This window comes from Coffea eugenioides, chromosome 4 (assembly GCF_003713205.1).
Source record: "Coffea eugenioides isolate CCC68of chromosome 4, Ceug_1.0, whole genome shotgun sequence".
NCBI lineage: Eukaryota > Viridiplantae > Streptophyta > Magnoliopsida > Gentianales > Rubiaceae > Coffea > Coffea eugenioides.
Window position 1 is genome coordinate 34,785,681 of NC_040038.1, and position 17,914 is coordinate 34,803,594.

The 17,914-nt window shown below is 37.7% G+C and overlaps 3 protein-coding genes across 3 annotated transcripts; 1 reads left to right on the forward strand and 2 right to left on the reverse strand.

Moving 5' to 3' along the window:
- Positions 1-5,152: 5,152 nt before the first annotated feature.
- On the reverse strand, positions 5,153-5,854 carry LOC113769268. Its single transcript, XM_027313730.1, has one exon. It carries the CDS (start codon positions 5,852-5,854, stop codon positions 5,153-5,155), a length of 702 nt encoding a protein of 233 aa, XP_027169531.1.
- Positions 5,855-7,124: 1,270 nt separating this feature from the next.
- On the forward strand, positions 7,125-7,838 carry LOC113769269. The gene has a single exon (XM_027313731.1). The coding sequence runs from the start codon at positions 7,125-7,127 to the stop codon at positions 7,836-7,838; it is 714 nt and encodes a 237-aa protein (XP_027169532.1).
- A 7,463-nt stretch (positions 7,839-15,301) lies between these two features.
- Positions 15,302-16,433, reverse strand: LOC113769270. Its single transcript, XM_027313733.1, has 2 exons — positions 15,869-16,433; positions 15,302-15,381 (listed from the first exon to the last, which is right to left on the reverse strand). The coding sequence occupies exons 1-2, from the start codon at positions 16,431-16,433 to the stop codon at positions 15,302-15,304; spliced, it is 645 nt and encodes a 214-aa protein (XP_027169534.1).
- Between the last annotated feature and the right edge of the window lie 1,481 nt (positions 16,434-17,914).

Here is a 17,914-nt window from a genome sequence, read left to right on the forward strand (position 1 = left end):
TTCTAATCTCATATTATTTCTCATCTAAAACTCACTCTTAATTACTAAATTTAGTACACAAACCTCCACATTTAATCACATTACCAAAATACGTGTAAACTCTAATTTACCCGAACTGCAAAATTAAGGGTAAAACTATTAATTCTATTCTTTATTCTAACCCTTGAGGATGTAAATAAGTAGTATAGCTATAATAAGGTAATGTATTTCAAATAAAAGGGAATTTTAAGAAAAAAGTGATGAATTTTACAATTCCATAGAATAAAATTAGGGTTTTGAGTCAAATATGAGGGATTCAAACACAACCTGTCAGTCACAAGTAAACTAGGATTTTAAAGTACAAGTAGGGTTTCTAGTCTTTAAAATAAAATAATGTTTTAAAACAAAAATAAAATAAAGAAACCGTAATATCCTCTTTGAGGCTAAACAAAAATATTATCCTAAAAGTCGGGGTATCACAATCTCCCCTCCTTAAAAGAATTTCGTTCTCGAAATTCTAACCTTTAATTCAAACATTCCTGATATCTCTTCTGTCTTCTGACCTAGTTTCATTGGTCATTACATATTCCTTCTGGTAGAAGATCCATACCCTAACCCACTCTCTCGTGTATACTTATAAACTTGCACAAGAAGAAACCAGGTGGTTATCCAAATTCCACCAAAATTCATATACAAGTACAGAACTCACATTTTTGTTCCCTAAAATTTCATATAGAATTCAAAACTTAAAGAGAAATCAAAGTCAAGTTCCTATGCGGTATCACAGAGGTGTAGAAAATAGACACAGAGGTATAGAAAATAGAAAAATAGTTAACCAGTAGTTAAAATGAGTTCATAAGAAATTCATGTATATCCGTAATCAAATCATAATAAAATCATTGCAACACGAAATCAAAGTATGTAGGTACCGAAGAACCAAAACAATTATAATACCAGCACCTTAACGTGTGCAACGATCACAAATATAACTATCATATACATAACCCTAACCAAATGTGCACAAGACTAATCCATGACAACACTCACTGATCCATTTTCCTTAATTAGTTCAATCTCAAATCCAATCCTAGAATCTTTCATGCCTTGACGTTTACCATCCAAATTTATCTCAAGTTCAATCGAGAAATAGTTCTTTATTCTAGTGTTTTCCAATTTTGGTATTTGGATACAAGAATCCGAAACTAGGAGCATTCACGTCTCAGGCCGTACGCTCCCAAGTGCAAATTATCCAACTTAAGATTCCTACCAACATACATATCTAAGGTACTCAATAACAGATATTTGTTCCACACTTAACAAGCCAATCCCCACAGTCCGAGAACCTTCTCCCGGCACGAGCTCGATAGGAGCTCAGATACCATCTGTGACGGCCCCACCTCCCCCTAGGGCGTACCCCAGGGTTTAGCGGACCACCTGCCCAGCTCTCGCCAGGACTCACTCACTCGTATCTCAAAAAAAAAAAAAAACTAAGAACGTACATCCATAGAAAATGAATAACACATCCACTTAATATATACATTGATACTCAAATCCAGATACAAAGCTTCTACACACCAAAATACTCCAAAGTGTTTACAAATCGAGTACAATCAACCCTAGTCGGGTACTAGCGTGAGTACATATTCAAAATTCAAAACAACTAGGCTAAGCTAGTCTGTACATGTCTCATGCCTCGCTCGTACCCCCTGCAAGGAAAACAAATGGCGTGGAATGAACTAAAAGCCCAGTGAGGTTCCAAATAACAAATTGACCATTTTGAAAATACGAATATCAACGTAGCAAGTTAATGGCATCAAAAGTTCATAAGAGTGAGCAATAATACTTCAAGTAGCAAATCTCAAAGTGAGCGAGTGTAAAAGTTTTACAGAAGAAACAATAATCCAATAAACAATAATCATTCTAAAGTATAAGGATACGGATGGCTCTCATGAGCCAAATTCCCATCGCATCACCAGAGCTTGATCAAGTAATAGGTGACACTCCGTCAACCTTCAAGTAAGTAACCAATCCAGTAGAGCACCACTTACACTACTCTCCGTCCACCATTCACACCCCCTACTGGGCCCAAAATCCTCAATAAATATTGGTGGTAATACTCGAGTATACCGATTAGTAGAGGAGATATCACTCCACTCGACAAAACGAAAGACCCATGGTTCGTTACCCAATCGACCAAGCCCTTGCCGGCTCGACTCGATTAATTAACCAATGGGGTTTGGGGTCCCCAAAAGTCGATGAGGTAACACTCTAATCGACTGAATTAAAATAAAAGTATGGAGACGGGAATGAGAGGCACCTCCCACTCGAATAGAGTGTGGTACATACTGCCGCTCCACACTTACAAATCAAGTACAAGTATATCAAGTTAATTGCAACAATAAACAAGCAGATATCATATTAGGGCAAGTGGGATAAAGTACACCCTTGCCCGATCAACAAATCTCGTATCATGTATTTTCATGGATCAAGTATCAAAACAAGTGTCAAGTTCAACCAGATATTTGGAAGCACTCACCAAAAGTCTAGTGCCTCTCAAAAACACGTTCAGGTCCAACTCCTTGGTTGGAGTCCAAGTCTGCGATAAAATATCATTTACGAATGTAAAATTTTCTAGAGTTCGAAACATAGGAGTTTCGCTTCAAGAAAATCAAGTAAATGCAACTCGTTTGAGTAGTATTCAAGATACTTATCAAATTCTAAGAAATTCATGCTCGCTTTTAAGACTTTGAAACTTGGAAATAATTATACTTTGAAATACCATTTGGGTCGACGAAATAGAGAAAAGTATATCTATTAGTCATAAATTTCATTTTTCCAAGGGTACAAGGTCGGCGAAGTTCTAACTTATATACCTCGATAAAAGAAGGTGCAATATCCTAGATGGTTCAAGTGGTATTCGCTCTTAAACCTTACTCAAGTCGCAAGCATATCTACCAAGTTCTCGAGCGTAAATTTGGGCAGCACGCCCTTTGTATTTACCTATTTTTCAGCCATTTATGGCTTCATTCTTTTCCTCAATCAAACCCAAAGTTACACACAATATAATCCCATTTCATTAGCCGTCCAATAGGCTCAAGGTCATACAAGTACAAAATCAAGCTAAGAACATGTGCGGAAATGAAGTTTAAGTTAGGAAACAAAATGCAGATTTGACGTTGTTTTACGTAACGGACACAACCGGAGCTACGCTTATTGGATTGGGGTGAAAGTTATACCGTTTCGAAGCTAAGACAGAGGGCTATAACTTTGATGAAGACTACTTAGTCCAGTTCTCATCCTAACTAGGTCAAAGTTACCAAAACAACCCCAGATTTTCCAGTTCGAAGCTCACTGTAAAATTCAACTAGCAGAACTTATTCATTCAATCATATCTCAGAACACGCAACTCTGATTCTGGTAATTCCAAAGCCATTTGAAAGATAATATACAAGGTTATAATTCTTAAGAAGACATCGACAACCAAATCAGTAGTATTCCCGGTCAAACTAACCAATTACCGAAGCTGATTATCAGTTTCGGACAGAAACAGGGCAGCAGGGGTATTTCGGTCTTTTCATAGGATACGGATGTCGGATTGGGCTGAAATTTTGTAAGCAACCATAAAATATTATTCTCTACAACTTTCATATTTTGGGCTAAGGCTGGTTCGGTCTCTAACATACTCTAACAGAAACGGGCAGAACTGAACCATAAGAAACCGATATTCTGGAAATTTGCTCCATTCAAGGTATAACTCTCATTTTAAGCTTGAAACCAGCACTACAACCTCATATACAACCTTATATACATCATATACCATCCATACAGCAAGTATAAGAAGAAAATCATTCAAACCCAAAGCTGAAATTTTACACTACAAAGCTGGAATTGACCAAATCTACTACTAAACCATGAGATCGATCTACCCAACAAACCATAACTTTCACTTGTAAACCATTAAGTAGTACAACCATGAACTAATACCTTCCTTACCTAGGATTGGAGAAGCACAACAGCCTCTAGGAAGCTTGAACCCCCAAAACTCTCCACTCCAAGATGGCAAACCACCTTCCTAAGCAACTTCCATGGATTATTTGGTGAATCTATCGGTTAGTTTGCAAGATTGAGCAAGAAATCACGATGGAATGAAGTGTTTCTTTCTCTCCTTTTCTCTCCTCACTCTCACGGCCAAATGTGCAGAAATGAAGAAGAAATGCAGCCCAAGGAAAGATAAGAAAGCAAGAAAAACCTTGGTCAAAGTTTAACACATGTCACAATTTGATTGGTGGTCAAAATTTTCTTTTCTCTCTCTTGTTTTTTTGTCCAACTTTTCGGCTGCTTTATCAGATATTTTGGGGCTGATTTGACTCAATTAATAGCAAGGGTATTAAGGTAATAAAGTGGTGTTCACGTGGTGCACTCATTCGGTAACAAACGGTGCACGTCGGTTCTACCCGTTTTTCCTTAACTCGCACGTACTAGGATTTTTACTTATAATTCACTAACTTATTATTCTCACTTCTAATCTCATATTATTTCTCATCTAAAACTCACTCTTAATTACTAAATTTAGTACACAAACCTCCACACTTAATCACATTACCAAAATACGTGTAAACTCTAATTTACCCGAACTGTAAAATTAAGGGTAAAACTATTAATTCTATTCTTTATTCTAACCCTTGAGGATGTAAATAAGTAGTATAGCTATAATAAGGTAATGTATTTCAAATAAAAGGGAATTTTAAGAAAAAAGTGATGAATTTTACAATTTCATAGAATAAAATTAGGGTTTTGAGTCAAATATGAGGGATTCAAACACAACCTGTCAGTCACAAGTAAACTAGGATTTTAAAGTACAAGTAGGGTTTCTAGTCTTTAAAATAAAATAATGTTTTAAAACAAAAATAAAATAAAGAAACCGTAATATCCTCTTTGAGGCTAAACAAAAATATTATCCTAAAAGTCGGGGTATCACATCTCTTCTTGTTACCGTTTGTTCCATACATCCTATCTTACCTTGTCCCATACCCTGAGGTTCCTCACTTCCTCCTTTTTGCACCAGTTCCCCATCCTTAAAGCCCCAGATCACCTTATCTTGCCTCCCTCTACTTAAAGTATGTTCTACCTGTGGGATCCCTTTACTCTAGTTCCCTCTTAGCCAGGGTCCATATTAATTATCTGATAATCCTCTCCCTATAGTAGAAGATGTTTTGCAGTTCCTCTCACTGTGTCCAACTATACCACAACCATAACAAAAGTCTGGGCATCTTTCATACTTAAAACTGATCCACTTACCTAATCCATTGAGCTTAACTGCTGATCCTCTCAACAATGGAAGGGAGATATCCACTAACACCAGTAACTTCAAATGCCTTCCTTCTTTTCCTCCCGTTTGGGGTATTATAACCTCTTTCACTTCTCGAAAAATGGACCCAACTTTCCGTCCTACCTCTTTCGAGAGCCAGTGTATTGGAAGATTCCAAATCTGTATCCATAAGGGAGCCATCCAAAAAGCACAGCTGTCCTCTTCTATTCCATCATACCAGCTTCTAAGAACCAGAATTTGGCTATCTAAGATCCAAGGTCCACCATTCCGGATCCTTTCTCTGTCAGTTGCACTCGGAATGACAAACTGAAATAAGTTAGGGCATAATTCCATCACAGTCAGCCCTCGAGGGTAACCCCAAGCCAAACTAACAAAATTTTTCACCCCCACAAAGTTAACTATCTTCTCCCCTATTACTTTCCCTACCAGACTCAGCTGACACTCCTGGACACTCGTGTCAGCATCCCCCAGCTCAGGAGTTGTACCTCCCATCTCCTGCTCAGAGAGTGCAAATTTCTGCATTATAACTGCTAGCTCCTCGGCCATTGTACACTCACCCTCCAGGAAGATACCAAACACAAATGAGATTTTGAAAGCAGACTAAACTAGAACCGACCAAACAAGCAAAGAGAAAAACCAGACTGCACGGTTAAACAAAGACAGCTACTACCAAGTTCGACACTCCCGGAAGTACAGATACCACCAACCAGAAAAAGAAAACAAAGAACAGACAAAGCTCAGCGGCGAGCTATTAATACTTTACCTGTCAAACTAATGGTACGATCGAGTGGAAAAGCTCGGTATATTTGTTGCATTCATGCAGTTTAGAGCTCTGCTTCCATTTTCAGTATGCCCTCCTTTCGCAGCCATAAATGAAGCTGATATTTAAGTGGAATCAGACAAAAGTGAAGATTTGTCGCCTATCAAAACATACTCAATCTAACATTTGTTGGTAGCAGTAGCAGGACATTTGGGAATTCAATGTCCCGGTTTTTTGAGTTTTTTGAACTTTTTTGAACTTTCTGGTCTAAACTTCCACACCCGAGAAGAAAAGTGCACAGCTCCAAGAGAGAGAAAAGAACTCCCAAGAGAGAGATCTCCAGTTATCGCATTAGCAGCATAGTTATTTTAAACTGTTTGCATGTCGCTTCTCTCATGTCGCCTTTTTTGGGGGCATTTTATCGAAATCCTTCCATATCAATGATGTAGCTATCATTGAATGCTCAATTGTACTTTGTTTAAATTTATTCCAATTGGACTTGCAATTATGCTTTTTTCTCTCCTTGAGAGAACTTTCCCCCTACTGGTGGGTTTTCAAAAGTTTTCAAACTTCTAAACTCACGCGATTCTCGGCAAAGCACTAAAATCAACAACCTTCCTAAGTTCCAAAAACTATAGATTGTTGCTCGGACATAGTAAATGCAAGTGTTAATGCTGACAAAATTGTGGTGGGGTTGGTCTCAGGACAGAGGATTGCAAGAGTCGTGTGTATAAAGCAGCAGGCCATGTCGAACTTGATAGTGTACTCTGCTTCCCGCAGCCATATCTCCAGGTTTGAAGTTTTGCGTGTATTTTTAGCTTGTTCTCTTTGAGTAGTTGGGTATTGTGGGTAAAGCTGCTGTTTTTTATTTTCTGTAGCTCTGTTTGGTGGTTAGTCTGATAGTTGTGTTGTGTTCAAGCTCTGAGCTTTGTCGAGTTTTGGAGCCTGATCCTTTCTTTCTTGTCGCCTTCTTCAGTCTCCTCTGGGGTTTGTGTCGGTGTACTCATCTCCTTAACCAGGTGTGATTTTTTACCCGTAGTACCTCTGTTTGTTGCTATGGAGTCGGACTTGAGTGACATGATGCAGAAGTTTTCTCTAGCTGGAAATGAGCTCTCTGGAGCTACGCTGGACTTAGGGGACCTGGAAAGTGGTGTCAGGGAGTGTAAGGATAGCATAATAGGGAGGATTATGAGTGAAAAGGTAGCGAGTTTTACTGGGGTGAAAGGGTTTGCCACGGTAGCCTGGGGGTACCCCAAAAATTTGGGGGTGGTAGAGCTAGGACCAAATCTCTTCCAGTTCAACATACCAAACCATGAGGATAGGGAAAGGATCTTGGAAGGAGGGCCGTGGGTTATAGATAACCAAATGTTGGTCTTGAACAGGTGGAAGGAAGGAATAGAAGGAGATGTGGAAGCGTTCAAATTGGCTCCAGTGTGGGTGCAAGTGTGGAATTTACCGATGCATTGGATTTCGAAAGAGGTTGGACGAAAGATAGGGGCTGTTTTCAAACAGGTTAAGGATGTTATAATTCTCCAAATGGGGGGAAAGGAAGGAAGGCACTTGAAGATGTTTGTGACTATGGATCTATCTAAACCTCTTCTGAGAGGAACCATAGTTAAAATCGAAGGAACAATGATCTGGGTAGCCTTTAAGTATGAACGTTGTCCTGATTTTTGTTATAACTGTGGATTTGTAGGGCATGGTGAAAGGACATGCACCAAACAGCAGGAAAGTTCAAGAAGGAATGTGGATAATCAGTTTGGCCCCTAGTTGAGAGCAGGAATAGTTAAAGGAATTACTCAGACTAGGCAAACCAAAACTGATATGGATAAGGATAAACGGTATTGGAAGTTCCTGAATGGGGAATTAGTTGAAAGGGGTCAGTCGAGTAGTGTGCTGGAGAAGAATCATTTGGAATTGAATAAGGTCTTGGAGAAAGAGAAGGCAGGTAGACAGGACATTTCTGAAGACCTTAATGTGTTGAGGATTGATGCTGATCAGACTGTTCTTTCTCAAAAGGAAGAACTTTTAGAAGGAGCAAATAGGCAGCAAGAGGAGCAGGAACATATAGAGGCTGTAAAGAATGAACAGGGAAGAGCACAATGAGTAGGTGCAGCTTTGAACTCCATTGTGAGTGGTAAGACTGCAATGGAGGAGGACAATATAGGTGGAACTCCCGTGGTAGATAGTGTTAGCACTGTGGAGGGAGGACTAGAGACTAGGCTGATGACACATGAGGCGAGTACCAAGAATGGAAAAATACAAGAGACAATCAGGAAGCAATCTAAAAGGTTGAACAGAAAGGTGTCTTCCCCTTCTAAATCTAGAAGGCCTCTTAGAGAGTTGACTAGCCAGGGTAGCAATCAAGCTGGTGGGGGGAAAAGGAAAACAATGATGATAGGTAACGATATGGAGTGCGATGGAAGTAAGAATCAGAACTGTAAGAAGACTAAATCCTTTGAGATGATGGTGGTGTTAGAGGCTAACCAAGTGGAGGTGGGGTCCTTCCCTAATGGGGCCCCCATGGGTAAATGAGGGTTATGGTGTGGAATTGTCAAGGAGTGGGGAGCCCCTTGACAATTCCCCATCTGAGGGAGGTTAATAACCTCTTCTCTCCAGATATCATTTTTCTGAGTGAGACTAAGAATAGGGAACATTATATGAGTAGAGTCAAAAGCTGGCTGAAGTTTGACAATATTGTGGTTACTGAAGCTATGCATAGATCAGGTGGCATGTGCCTCTTATGGAATGATGGGGTTAGTGTCATGAAGACAATCCAAACAGCTTTCACTATAGAAGCTAAAATAGGAGGAAGAGATCCTATGGAGGAATGGTGGTTTATAGGAGTGTATGCAAGTTGTGATTCTCAAATTAGAAAACAACAATGGAAAGTGTTGAAGGATAGGAGCAAATTATGGGGGGAGAAGTATGTGATAGCAGGAGACTTCAATGATATTATTTCTAATGAAGAGAAATGGGGGGGGTATCCAGAGAGAGGAGAAAAGTTTTAAGGCCTTTAGGGATTTTATTGCTGTGAATAGGTTAGTAGATATTGGCTTTGAGGGCCACCCCTGGACTTGGAGCAACCACTGGGATGATATAGGAGAAGTAAGGCAACGTCTGGATAGATGTCTAAGTAGCTGTGAGTGGAGCCAGAAGTTTGAGGGGGCCATTTGCAAGCACATTGAATCCTTTGCTTCTGATCATAGTCTGTTCATGCTGGATACTGATCCAGCAATAAGGAGAACGAAAAAAAGGTTTTATTTTGATAAGAGATGGATTCAAAAGGAAGGTATTCAGCAAATTATTGAGCAGGCGTGGAGTAAGGAGGAGCAGGGAACCAATATGTTTAGAGTTACTAGGAAAGTGAGAAATTGTAGAATTGAGATCTTAAAGTGGAAAAACACTTTCCAAGCAAACTCTAGAGCTAGTATCTCTGATCTCAAGGATAAACTGGACACGCTTGAAAGGTCCAGTATGGAGAACAAAAGGGTCAGAAGGGCCGAGCTTAAGGAACAATTGAAGAAGGCGTATAGAGAGGAGGAATCCTTTTGAAGCCAAAAAGCTCGAGTAAACTGGTTAAGAGAGGGAGACAAAAATACTAGTTTTTTCCATGCTAGTGTGAGGGGTAGGCGGAATAGGAATAAGATCAGTGAGATCCAAAGAGATAATGGAACTTGGACCAAGAACGAAGAGGAACTTGTCAACGAGATGTCCATGTTTTATAACAAGCTGTTTTCTAGTGGTGGAGTAGGAGATAGTTCAGAGGTGCTGAGGGGTGTTAATCACACTATTACTGAGGAGATGAATACTAATCTGACCAGACCAGTTCATGAAGAGGAAATTCGATCAGCAATTTTTTCTATGAACACGGATAAAGCTCCGGGTGTAGATGGAATGACCCCACTATTCTTTCAAAAATTCTGGACTGTGATAAAAAGGGATGTTGTCAAGGCAGTCCAAGACTTTTTCCTGTCTGGTTGTATGTTGAAATCCATTAATCATACCATTATATCTCTTATACCCAAGATCTTAAATCCAACGTGTCTGAAAAACTATAGGCCAATAAGTCTGTGTAGTGTGCTGTACAAGATCATCTCAAAAATCCTTGCTAACAGACTTAAACCAGTCCTTGATAAATGTATCAGCAAAAATCAGTCTGCTTTCATTCCTGATAGACAAATACTTGATAATGTGATCATAGCTCAGGAATATATGCATTATCTGAAAAACAAAAGGCAAGGGAAAGAGGGTTACATGGCTATCAAGTTAGACATGGCTAAAGCTTATGATAGAGTGGAATGGCACTTTTTGAAAGATGTGATGCTCAAAATGGGTTTTTGTGAACAATGGGTACACTGGATTGCAAGATGTATGGAGACTGTGTCATATTCTTTTAACTGCAATGGAGAAGTCAAGGGATATGTGAAGCCAGGAAGAGGGATAAGACAAGGTGATCCATTGTCACCTTATCTGTTCTTGATCTGCTCTGAAGGCTTTTCAAATTTACTCCAAAAAGCTGCTGAAAATAAGAGATTAAAAGGTATGAGGATTAGTAGGCAAGGCCCAAACATTACTCATCTCTTCTTTGCGGATGATTCACTTATCTTCTGTGGTGCGGAGGTGCAGCAAGCTGAGGAGCTCATGAATATACTTCAAGCTTATGAACAAACTTCTGGACAGTTGATTAATTTAGAGAAGTCATCAGTGATCTTCAGCAAGAACGTGCCCAATAGTCAAAAACAGGAGATATGTAGTAAGCTTGGAGGCATGGAAGAAGTGAAACAAGGGAGATATCTTGGTCTACCTATGGTTATCTCTAGGACAAAAGAGCAAATATTTGGCTACATAGGAGAAAACATCAACAGGCGACTGGAAAGCTGGAAGAACAAGTTGTTAAGCCATGCAGGGAAGGAAGTCATGCTCAAAGCAGTCACAATGGCCATGCCAACATACGCCATGTCATGTTTCAAATTGCCAAGGAAATTGTGTAAGGATCTCAGTTCAGCTATGGCAAATTATTGGTGGGGGGAAGCCAACGGCAAAAACAAAATGCATTGGGTTGCTTGGAAGAAAATGGCTCAGGAAAGAAAGGATGGTGGATTGGGATTTAAGGATCTGGAAGCTTTTAACAAAGCTCTGCTAGGAAAACAGATTTGGAGGATAATTACTAAACCAAATCTCCTTGTGAGCAAAGTTTTGAAAGCTAAGTACTTTCCTAAGGAATCAATTTTTTCATGCAAAGTGCAAGGTAGTGCTTCGTGGTTCTGGAAAGGGCTGATGAGTGTAAGAGGAGTAATGGAAGAAGGTATACTGAGAAGAATTGGTAACGGCAGCAGCACTAAAATATGGGAGCATAAGTGGATACCACAAGCTCCAAATGGTAAGCCATCTACACCAAGGCCCCAAAACTGTGAATTTGACACAGTTCAGCAGCTGATCAATAACAAAAGATGGAACTCAAACGTGGTATTCAGAACTTTCAACAAGTCTGATGCTGAGAAGATTCTCAGTATACCAATCAGTTTAGCTGGGAGAGAAGATTCAAACTATTGGAAGTACAGTGAAGGAGGAGAATATACGGTAAGATCTGGCTACAAGAGGTTAATGGCTGAATGTTCGGGTAGTAACACTAATAAGGAGAAGGCTGGAACAAGCTTTGAGGCAAGTGGTAGTCAGAGTAATCAGTTATGGAATACCCTGTGGAAGCTTAACATCAAACACAAAATTAAAGTGTTTATCTGGAAGTGTATTAACGGAGCTCTCCCAGTTAGAGAGGCCATTTTTAGGAGAACTACTGTAGGGGACCCAGTGTGTAAAGGTTGCGGAGAAGAACCTGAAACAGTCGAACACACTTTACTGCAATGTCCTCTAGCACTAGCAATCTGGAAAGTAGCTCCACTTACATGGGAGGGTGCTAAAGACCAGGAGGGAAACTTCCAAAGATGGTGGAGCAGGATCACAGAGGCAAGGAAAAGGCAAGGTGGGGGAAGCCACTTGGGGCTAACTGCAAATATACTTTGGCAGATTTGGAAAGACAGAAACAAGAGGGAGTTTGAGCATCAGGCCAGCTATAATCCGAGTAGAGTTATTCAGAATGCACACAAAGAATGGCTGGAACTAGAGGATCTAGAGTCTAAGAAGATTGTTCAGAGCACAACAGAAACAGAGCTACCACTGGTAGAGGCCAGTAATGCACACGAAAGCCATGAAGGAATAATTCTGCGGGTGGCAACCAGAAGCTTACAAAGACCAGCAGTGCTGGGAATTGGTGTTGCCATAAGTGGAATGCCAAATGAGGCAAAGGAATTGTGGGCCTTAAAAGACAGAAGCTCAGGAGACCAAAATATTGATGATGCTGCAGCTATCAAATTGGCTTTATGTAAAGCAGTGGAAAGAGGGTGGTGCAACATCTACATACAAGTTCGCAACAAGGCTCTGCTGAAGCAACTTAAGATTGGTAAATCCATAGATTGCAGAATGACAACAATGCTTGAAGATATATTAAGACTACAGTCACTGTTTCGAATGTGCTCTTTTTGTTTCGCTAATTTTGATGTTAATGATGTTTGTGAGCATGTTAGCTCTTATGCCTTAGGCATCTTGTTGGATGAGGAATTCCTTGTTCCTCCGTGTTCTTAAACACATGTTGTACAGCTTCTCGGGCCTTTGCTCGAAATGTAAACTCTTATTATAGTTCAATGCAAGTTAACTAACGTTTCGAAAAAAAAAAAAAGACTTGCAATTATGCTAATATCTTCTAGTTATTGAAATTTAGTTGTACCAATTTTTTTTTCTTTGTTTATATTCTAAGAGTTTAGATGTTCAATACCTAGCAATCCCCATGATTAAGAAAACAACCAAAAAAAAACTCTATTTTACAACAATATAAAGGAAAAAATCCCCTCTTTGCAACTAAATTACAAAATAAATATTGATTATTTTCTCTAGTGATCCTATATCCTGAAATAGTTACCTTGACTAACTTTCTCAATTTGTTCATTCATACTTAAGGTACAAATTAGTTTTAATTGATCTCCCATCAGATTTAAGAAAAAAAAAAAGAAAATGTTAATACTCTTATGAATAGGTATGTATTATACCAAAGAAATCATTTTACTCAAAATAACTTTATTGATGGCAGAATATATAAGATTTAATTAATAGACTTCCGCTTAACCAAGATATACCCAATCTAATAATATACATAAAGCATGTGTAATGAATAGTAAAAAGGAAAAGTAAAATCACAGCTCTAATTAAAGATTATAAACAAATTATTTTGAAATGGAATTATACTATCATAGTGATTATCAAAAATTCAATGCTTACCATGATGTCCAAACTCACAATAGAAAGTTTTAAAAGTACAAAACCAAAAGCAGAGTTCAATCGATGTATAAAGAGATATGAAGAAAATTTACTTGAAATGAATCTACCTAATTTCTTAGAGAGTACCTCAATATTGAAGACTAACTTACTAAAATCTTAAAGATAACTAAAAAGTAAAAATAAAAAAATAGTAGTAGCAAAAATCTGACCTCATATCTAATGCATAACATTGACAAATTTAATCGAATAACAAAGAGCAAAGACAATATGAAAATTGACACAAAGATATGTGCGTGTGTGTGTACACACACAAAAGATAGATTTTGAGTATGGTCATACTACAAGTGATATGCAAACAATTTCAAATTAAACAATATTTATATCTATCCAAGATTATAGGCATTGTTTAAATTTTTTTAAACTACAATTTATAACAGTAACAAAACATTAACTAAACCTTTTATGGATCATTGCTTTCGATTAATATTGGGAAAAATGATCTCAGAAGAGAAACATCATCCAAGTATGTGAGTGGGTTTCAATAAAACCCTTGACAAATAGTGGTTTCCTTCTTGAACTCATGCTAAAGAAGCAATGATACAAAGTCATTTGACTACTATTTCCAATAGTATTTATATTTATCCAAGATTATACGTAGAGGCAGAGATAAAGTGAGGGTACTTGTCTCCTCTGACCTACCAAAATCTAGGTAAATACAGAGAAAAATATAGGTTTACCCTCACAATAATAGGAAATTGCTCCCACTGCACTAAAATCTAATTAGCATTTTACATTTGTTTACCTATCCGTACATCCAAATAAGTCAACTGCACTTAAAAATAAAAAGACAACAACTTGTATCAATGAAGGAAGAGACTCGATTTACATTTATCCTTTTTCTCTATCTATTCCAATGTGCTCTCATATACAAATCGTTTTGAAAAGTTTTTTAAATTTCTTTTAATACACATTGAAACTTATAAAAATTGCTCATTCTTTATTTCATCTTAACAAAGAAATCTATACAAAATTTATTAGGGAGTAAGAGGAGCAGGGAAACATCTTTATTAGAAATTTGAGATTCTCGAGAGAGTTGCTCAATTGTAGATTGATCATGTACATAACTTTTGGCATATATATATATATATATATATATTGCATATATCGTTAGTTAAAGACACACACACACACAAAACACATACACCATAATTAGTAAATTTTCACATGTTAAATTTGCCTCCACTGAATTACAGTCTAACTCATCTATCGTTTCCGAAAAAAAAAAAAAAAGAATTACATATCTAACTCTGCCCCTGATTATAGACATTGTCTAAACTTCCAAATTACAAATGCACGAACCATATTTTATAATGGACCAATGACAAAAGATTGACTAACCCTTTCATCCTTCATTGCTTTGAAATAATTGTTGAAAAAAATGAATGATCTCATAAGAGAAACCTTAGTAGTTTCTCACATCAACTCATGCTAAAGAAGCAACAAGAGGAGGCCAACAGAGTTCTGGCCAGTTCGGACTCTGAAATATCACATTGATTTCTATATACTACGTACTATGGAAGATTATTATGACATAAAATCAAAAAAGAAAAAAAAATTCAAAATGACAGAGGATAGTCCAAGCAAAGCTGCGTAGTCCTCTAATCAAGGAAACTAATTCTCTTTTGAGGTTTAAAACCAGTTTCATTACTTGGTTTTCATGCCTTCAAAGAGACTACCCATAATGCAAGCTTGTGCCACTCTTCCATGTTGGCAATTTGCAGAAGATTTGTAAATATTTTATAGAACCCAAGCTTAGTTATGGGTAATCTTCTTGGTCTCTTCTTCAGCTCATATCATCTTTCTCTCTTTCTTTCTCAATTTTTGCTTTCTCATTACACCCTTTAATAAGATTGCATCACAGAACATGCAACGGCTTGTGCCCAATGCCTCAATTTTGTTTTTACTTGTTGAGGATCATCGCCTGTATATACAAAAAAGAAAAAAGAAAAAAAATACACTTATTAGAACTTTTTTCCTTTTTTCTTTTACACAAGAAGAGAGAGAAAAAGGTGAAAACTTACACATCAGAAAATATTAATCTTCATATCTTTATTATTATGTTAGAAAACAAAATACTCTTAGAAAACTACAACTCAAATTTTTTAAAAAAAAAAAAAATCCACAATTTATCCATGACAATGTTGGCTGTCCCTATGCAATATGCAATATAAGGATTTTAAGGACCATAAAGTCCTTTTCTAGTTAAATATGAATAATTAATTACCCAATTACATAATAGCTACTAAAATGATGAAGAGAAAAATCTTTACATATAAAAAAAATTACACTTTCTTTTGGAAATTGAAAAGAATAAACAAGGATTAATAGCCTTTCAAGTTGCTTATTAAAATGGTTCCTCACAATGATACAAAATTATTCTAGCTATTGAATAGAGAAAGAAACCTTACCTGGGGCCAAAATCTTCCATGAATCTGAGTCGCCGCTTCTGGGGCTTCCAAATGATGAAGATCTTTCTCCAAGAGACTTTGATGAGTCTCCAAGAGAAGACAATGATGATGAGCCTGTAGTTGAACCCGAAGACCGGTTGCTATTAGGAGTAGCTGGGGACAAAACAGGGCTCGTGGAAAACTGGCGATTCACTGCGAAATAAAGATCAAGCGCAGGCAATGTGTTGCATAGTCCTTGACCCTGTTCTTCATTGAATCCAAACCCAAGCTCAATGCTTCCTTTGAGCTCATTCAGGTCCTCATCTGTCAAGTAATCATTTTCATTATTGATCCCATTCTTCTTTCTTTCTTGCTGAAGGATTTGGCGTCGACGCCTGTCCCATGCGATGTCTCTGGGAGTCTCACACATGGAAAGTTGTTTAGACAATTTTTTCCCTCTAGGATTCCTCCAAAATGGTGGAGCTCTTTCTATAAGTTGCAACTCCTCCGGTTCAGAATCTCCAGAAGAAGACGATGATGACAATGATAATTTTGAACAGATGGCTTTATCGTTGGAATCTCCCATTGTATATCTCCTGACTGATTATGATCAGATAAGCTTTGACAAGATCATGCAATGCTGGACCGAACCCGGCTGTGATCCTAACAATTTACAGAGATATGAAGGCTAGTAGGCGGCCGTGTTGGCGGAGGAGCAACAACCAGCCGCCTTGGCTAGCCGAGGAAGGGAGGAGAATGGGGAGTTGGTGGGTGGTTGGGTGCTTTTGAGAAGAGTAAAATTGTGTTCCTGAAAGAATGATTTTCTTTTATTAGATTGGAGGAACAATAGCACAGCACAGCACAGCACCTACCTACCCAACATCCTCTCTCTCCACATTTCCACCTTAAGACATTGCCAGGGTAAAGATTTGAAGGGCTTTGAAATTAAGACATTGCCAGGGGATGTCCATAACTTGCGGGTCTCCTCTCTCTCCACATTTCCACCTTCAATTTCTCTTGCCAAGGATGCCTTGTTACTTGTTAGTTCACGTGCATGGCTAGTTATGGTTTAGTTACATGAGAAATAGTACATGCATGGTTTGAAAAATACTTCAAAAGTGGTGTTAGGTATAATTTCTTTTCTTTCTTTTCCTTAAAAAATTTCAGATATATTTACACAATATCTTCTCATGTTCTATATATATTGGTATGATTTAGGAGTTCCCTACTCCAAATGTCTTAAATTCACTTAATTTGTTTTTCTACCAATTATCTGTTCTTTATTTGATGTCATTGTCCTTCAAGAAAGTTTCATTGTTTTATATTGTTCTACCTGATTATTTACAGCTAGGATATTTGCGAAGAATTTATGAAATTAATTTGCCTTTCTATTTTAAGATTACGTCTTTTATACATGAACCTGCTAAATTTTCTTCATAGAGGGAAAAACTGAACACAAAGCAGCTGAATTGTAAAGTTATACACAAGCAATAAAATCCCCATGTGTTTATTAACGATTTTTGGTCAAAATTCCATTTCACAGTTAACTCCAAAGAATGACTTGGTTTGCTATATAAAGTGAATGTTACCAAATATTATATAAATGGCTCCTAACAAGCAAAAACTATTGCCACTTTTAATACTGATTTATGTATTTAATGAATTTTATCTACATATCCATTATTTAATTGGAAACATGTGCACAGTTAAAACATTACGATTTACAATGTCTCTATTTTGCTTGAACACATTAAGGACTTGAAAGTTTCTTATGCTTATGAATATAAAAAAGAAAGATATGGGATCAAATAAACAATGGAAAAGGGAAAAAACTTTAATCTCAAACAAAAGTTGTGGTTTTCGATGTTTGCACCACAATTTGTGCAGCGGATTTAATTTGTTCCACAAAAGAATTGGAATCTACTCAGTCCTTTCATTAGATTGGCATACATGCCTGCATGTATGAAAAATATATGCCGCTGTTGGACAGCATTTTTACTGCTGGGGAAAGAACGAAAGCACTGCTAATGATTATATGATTTCAGCAGTAATGTTCCTCATGTGATG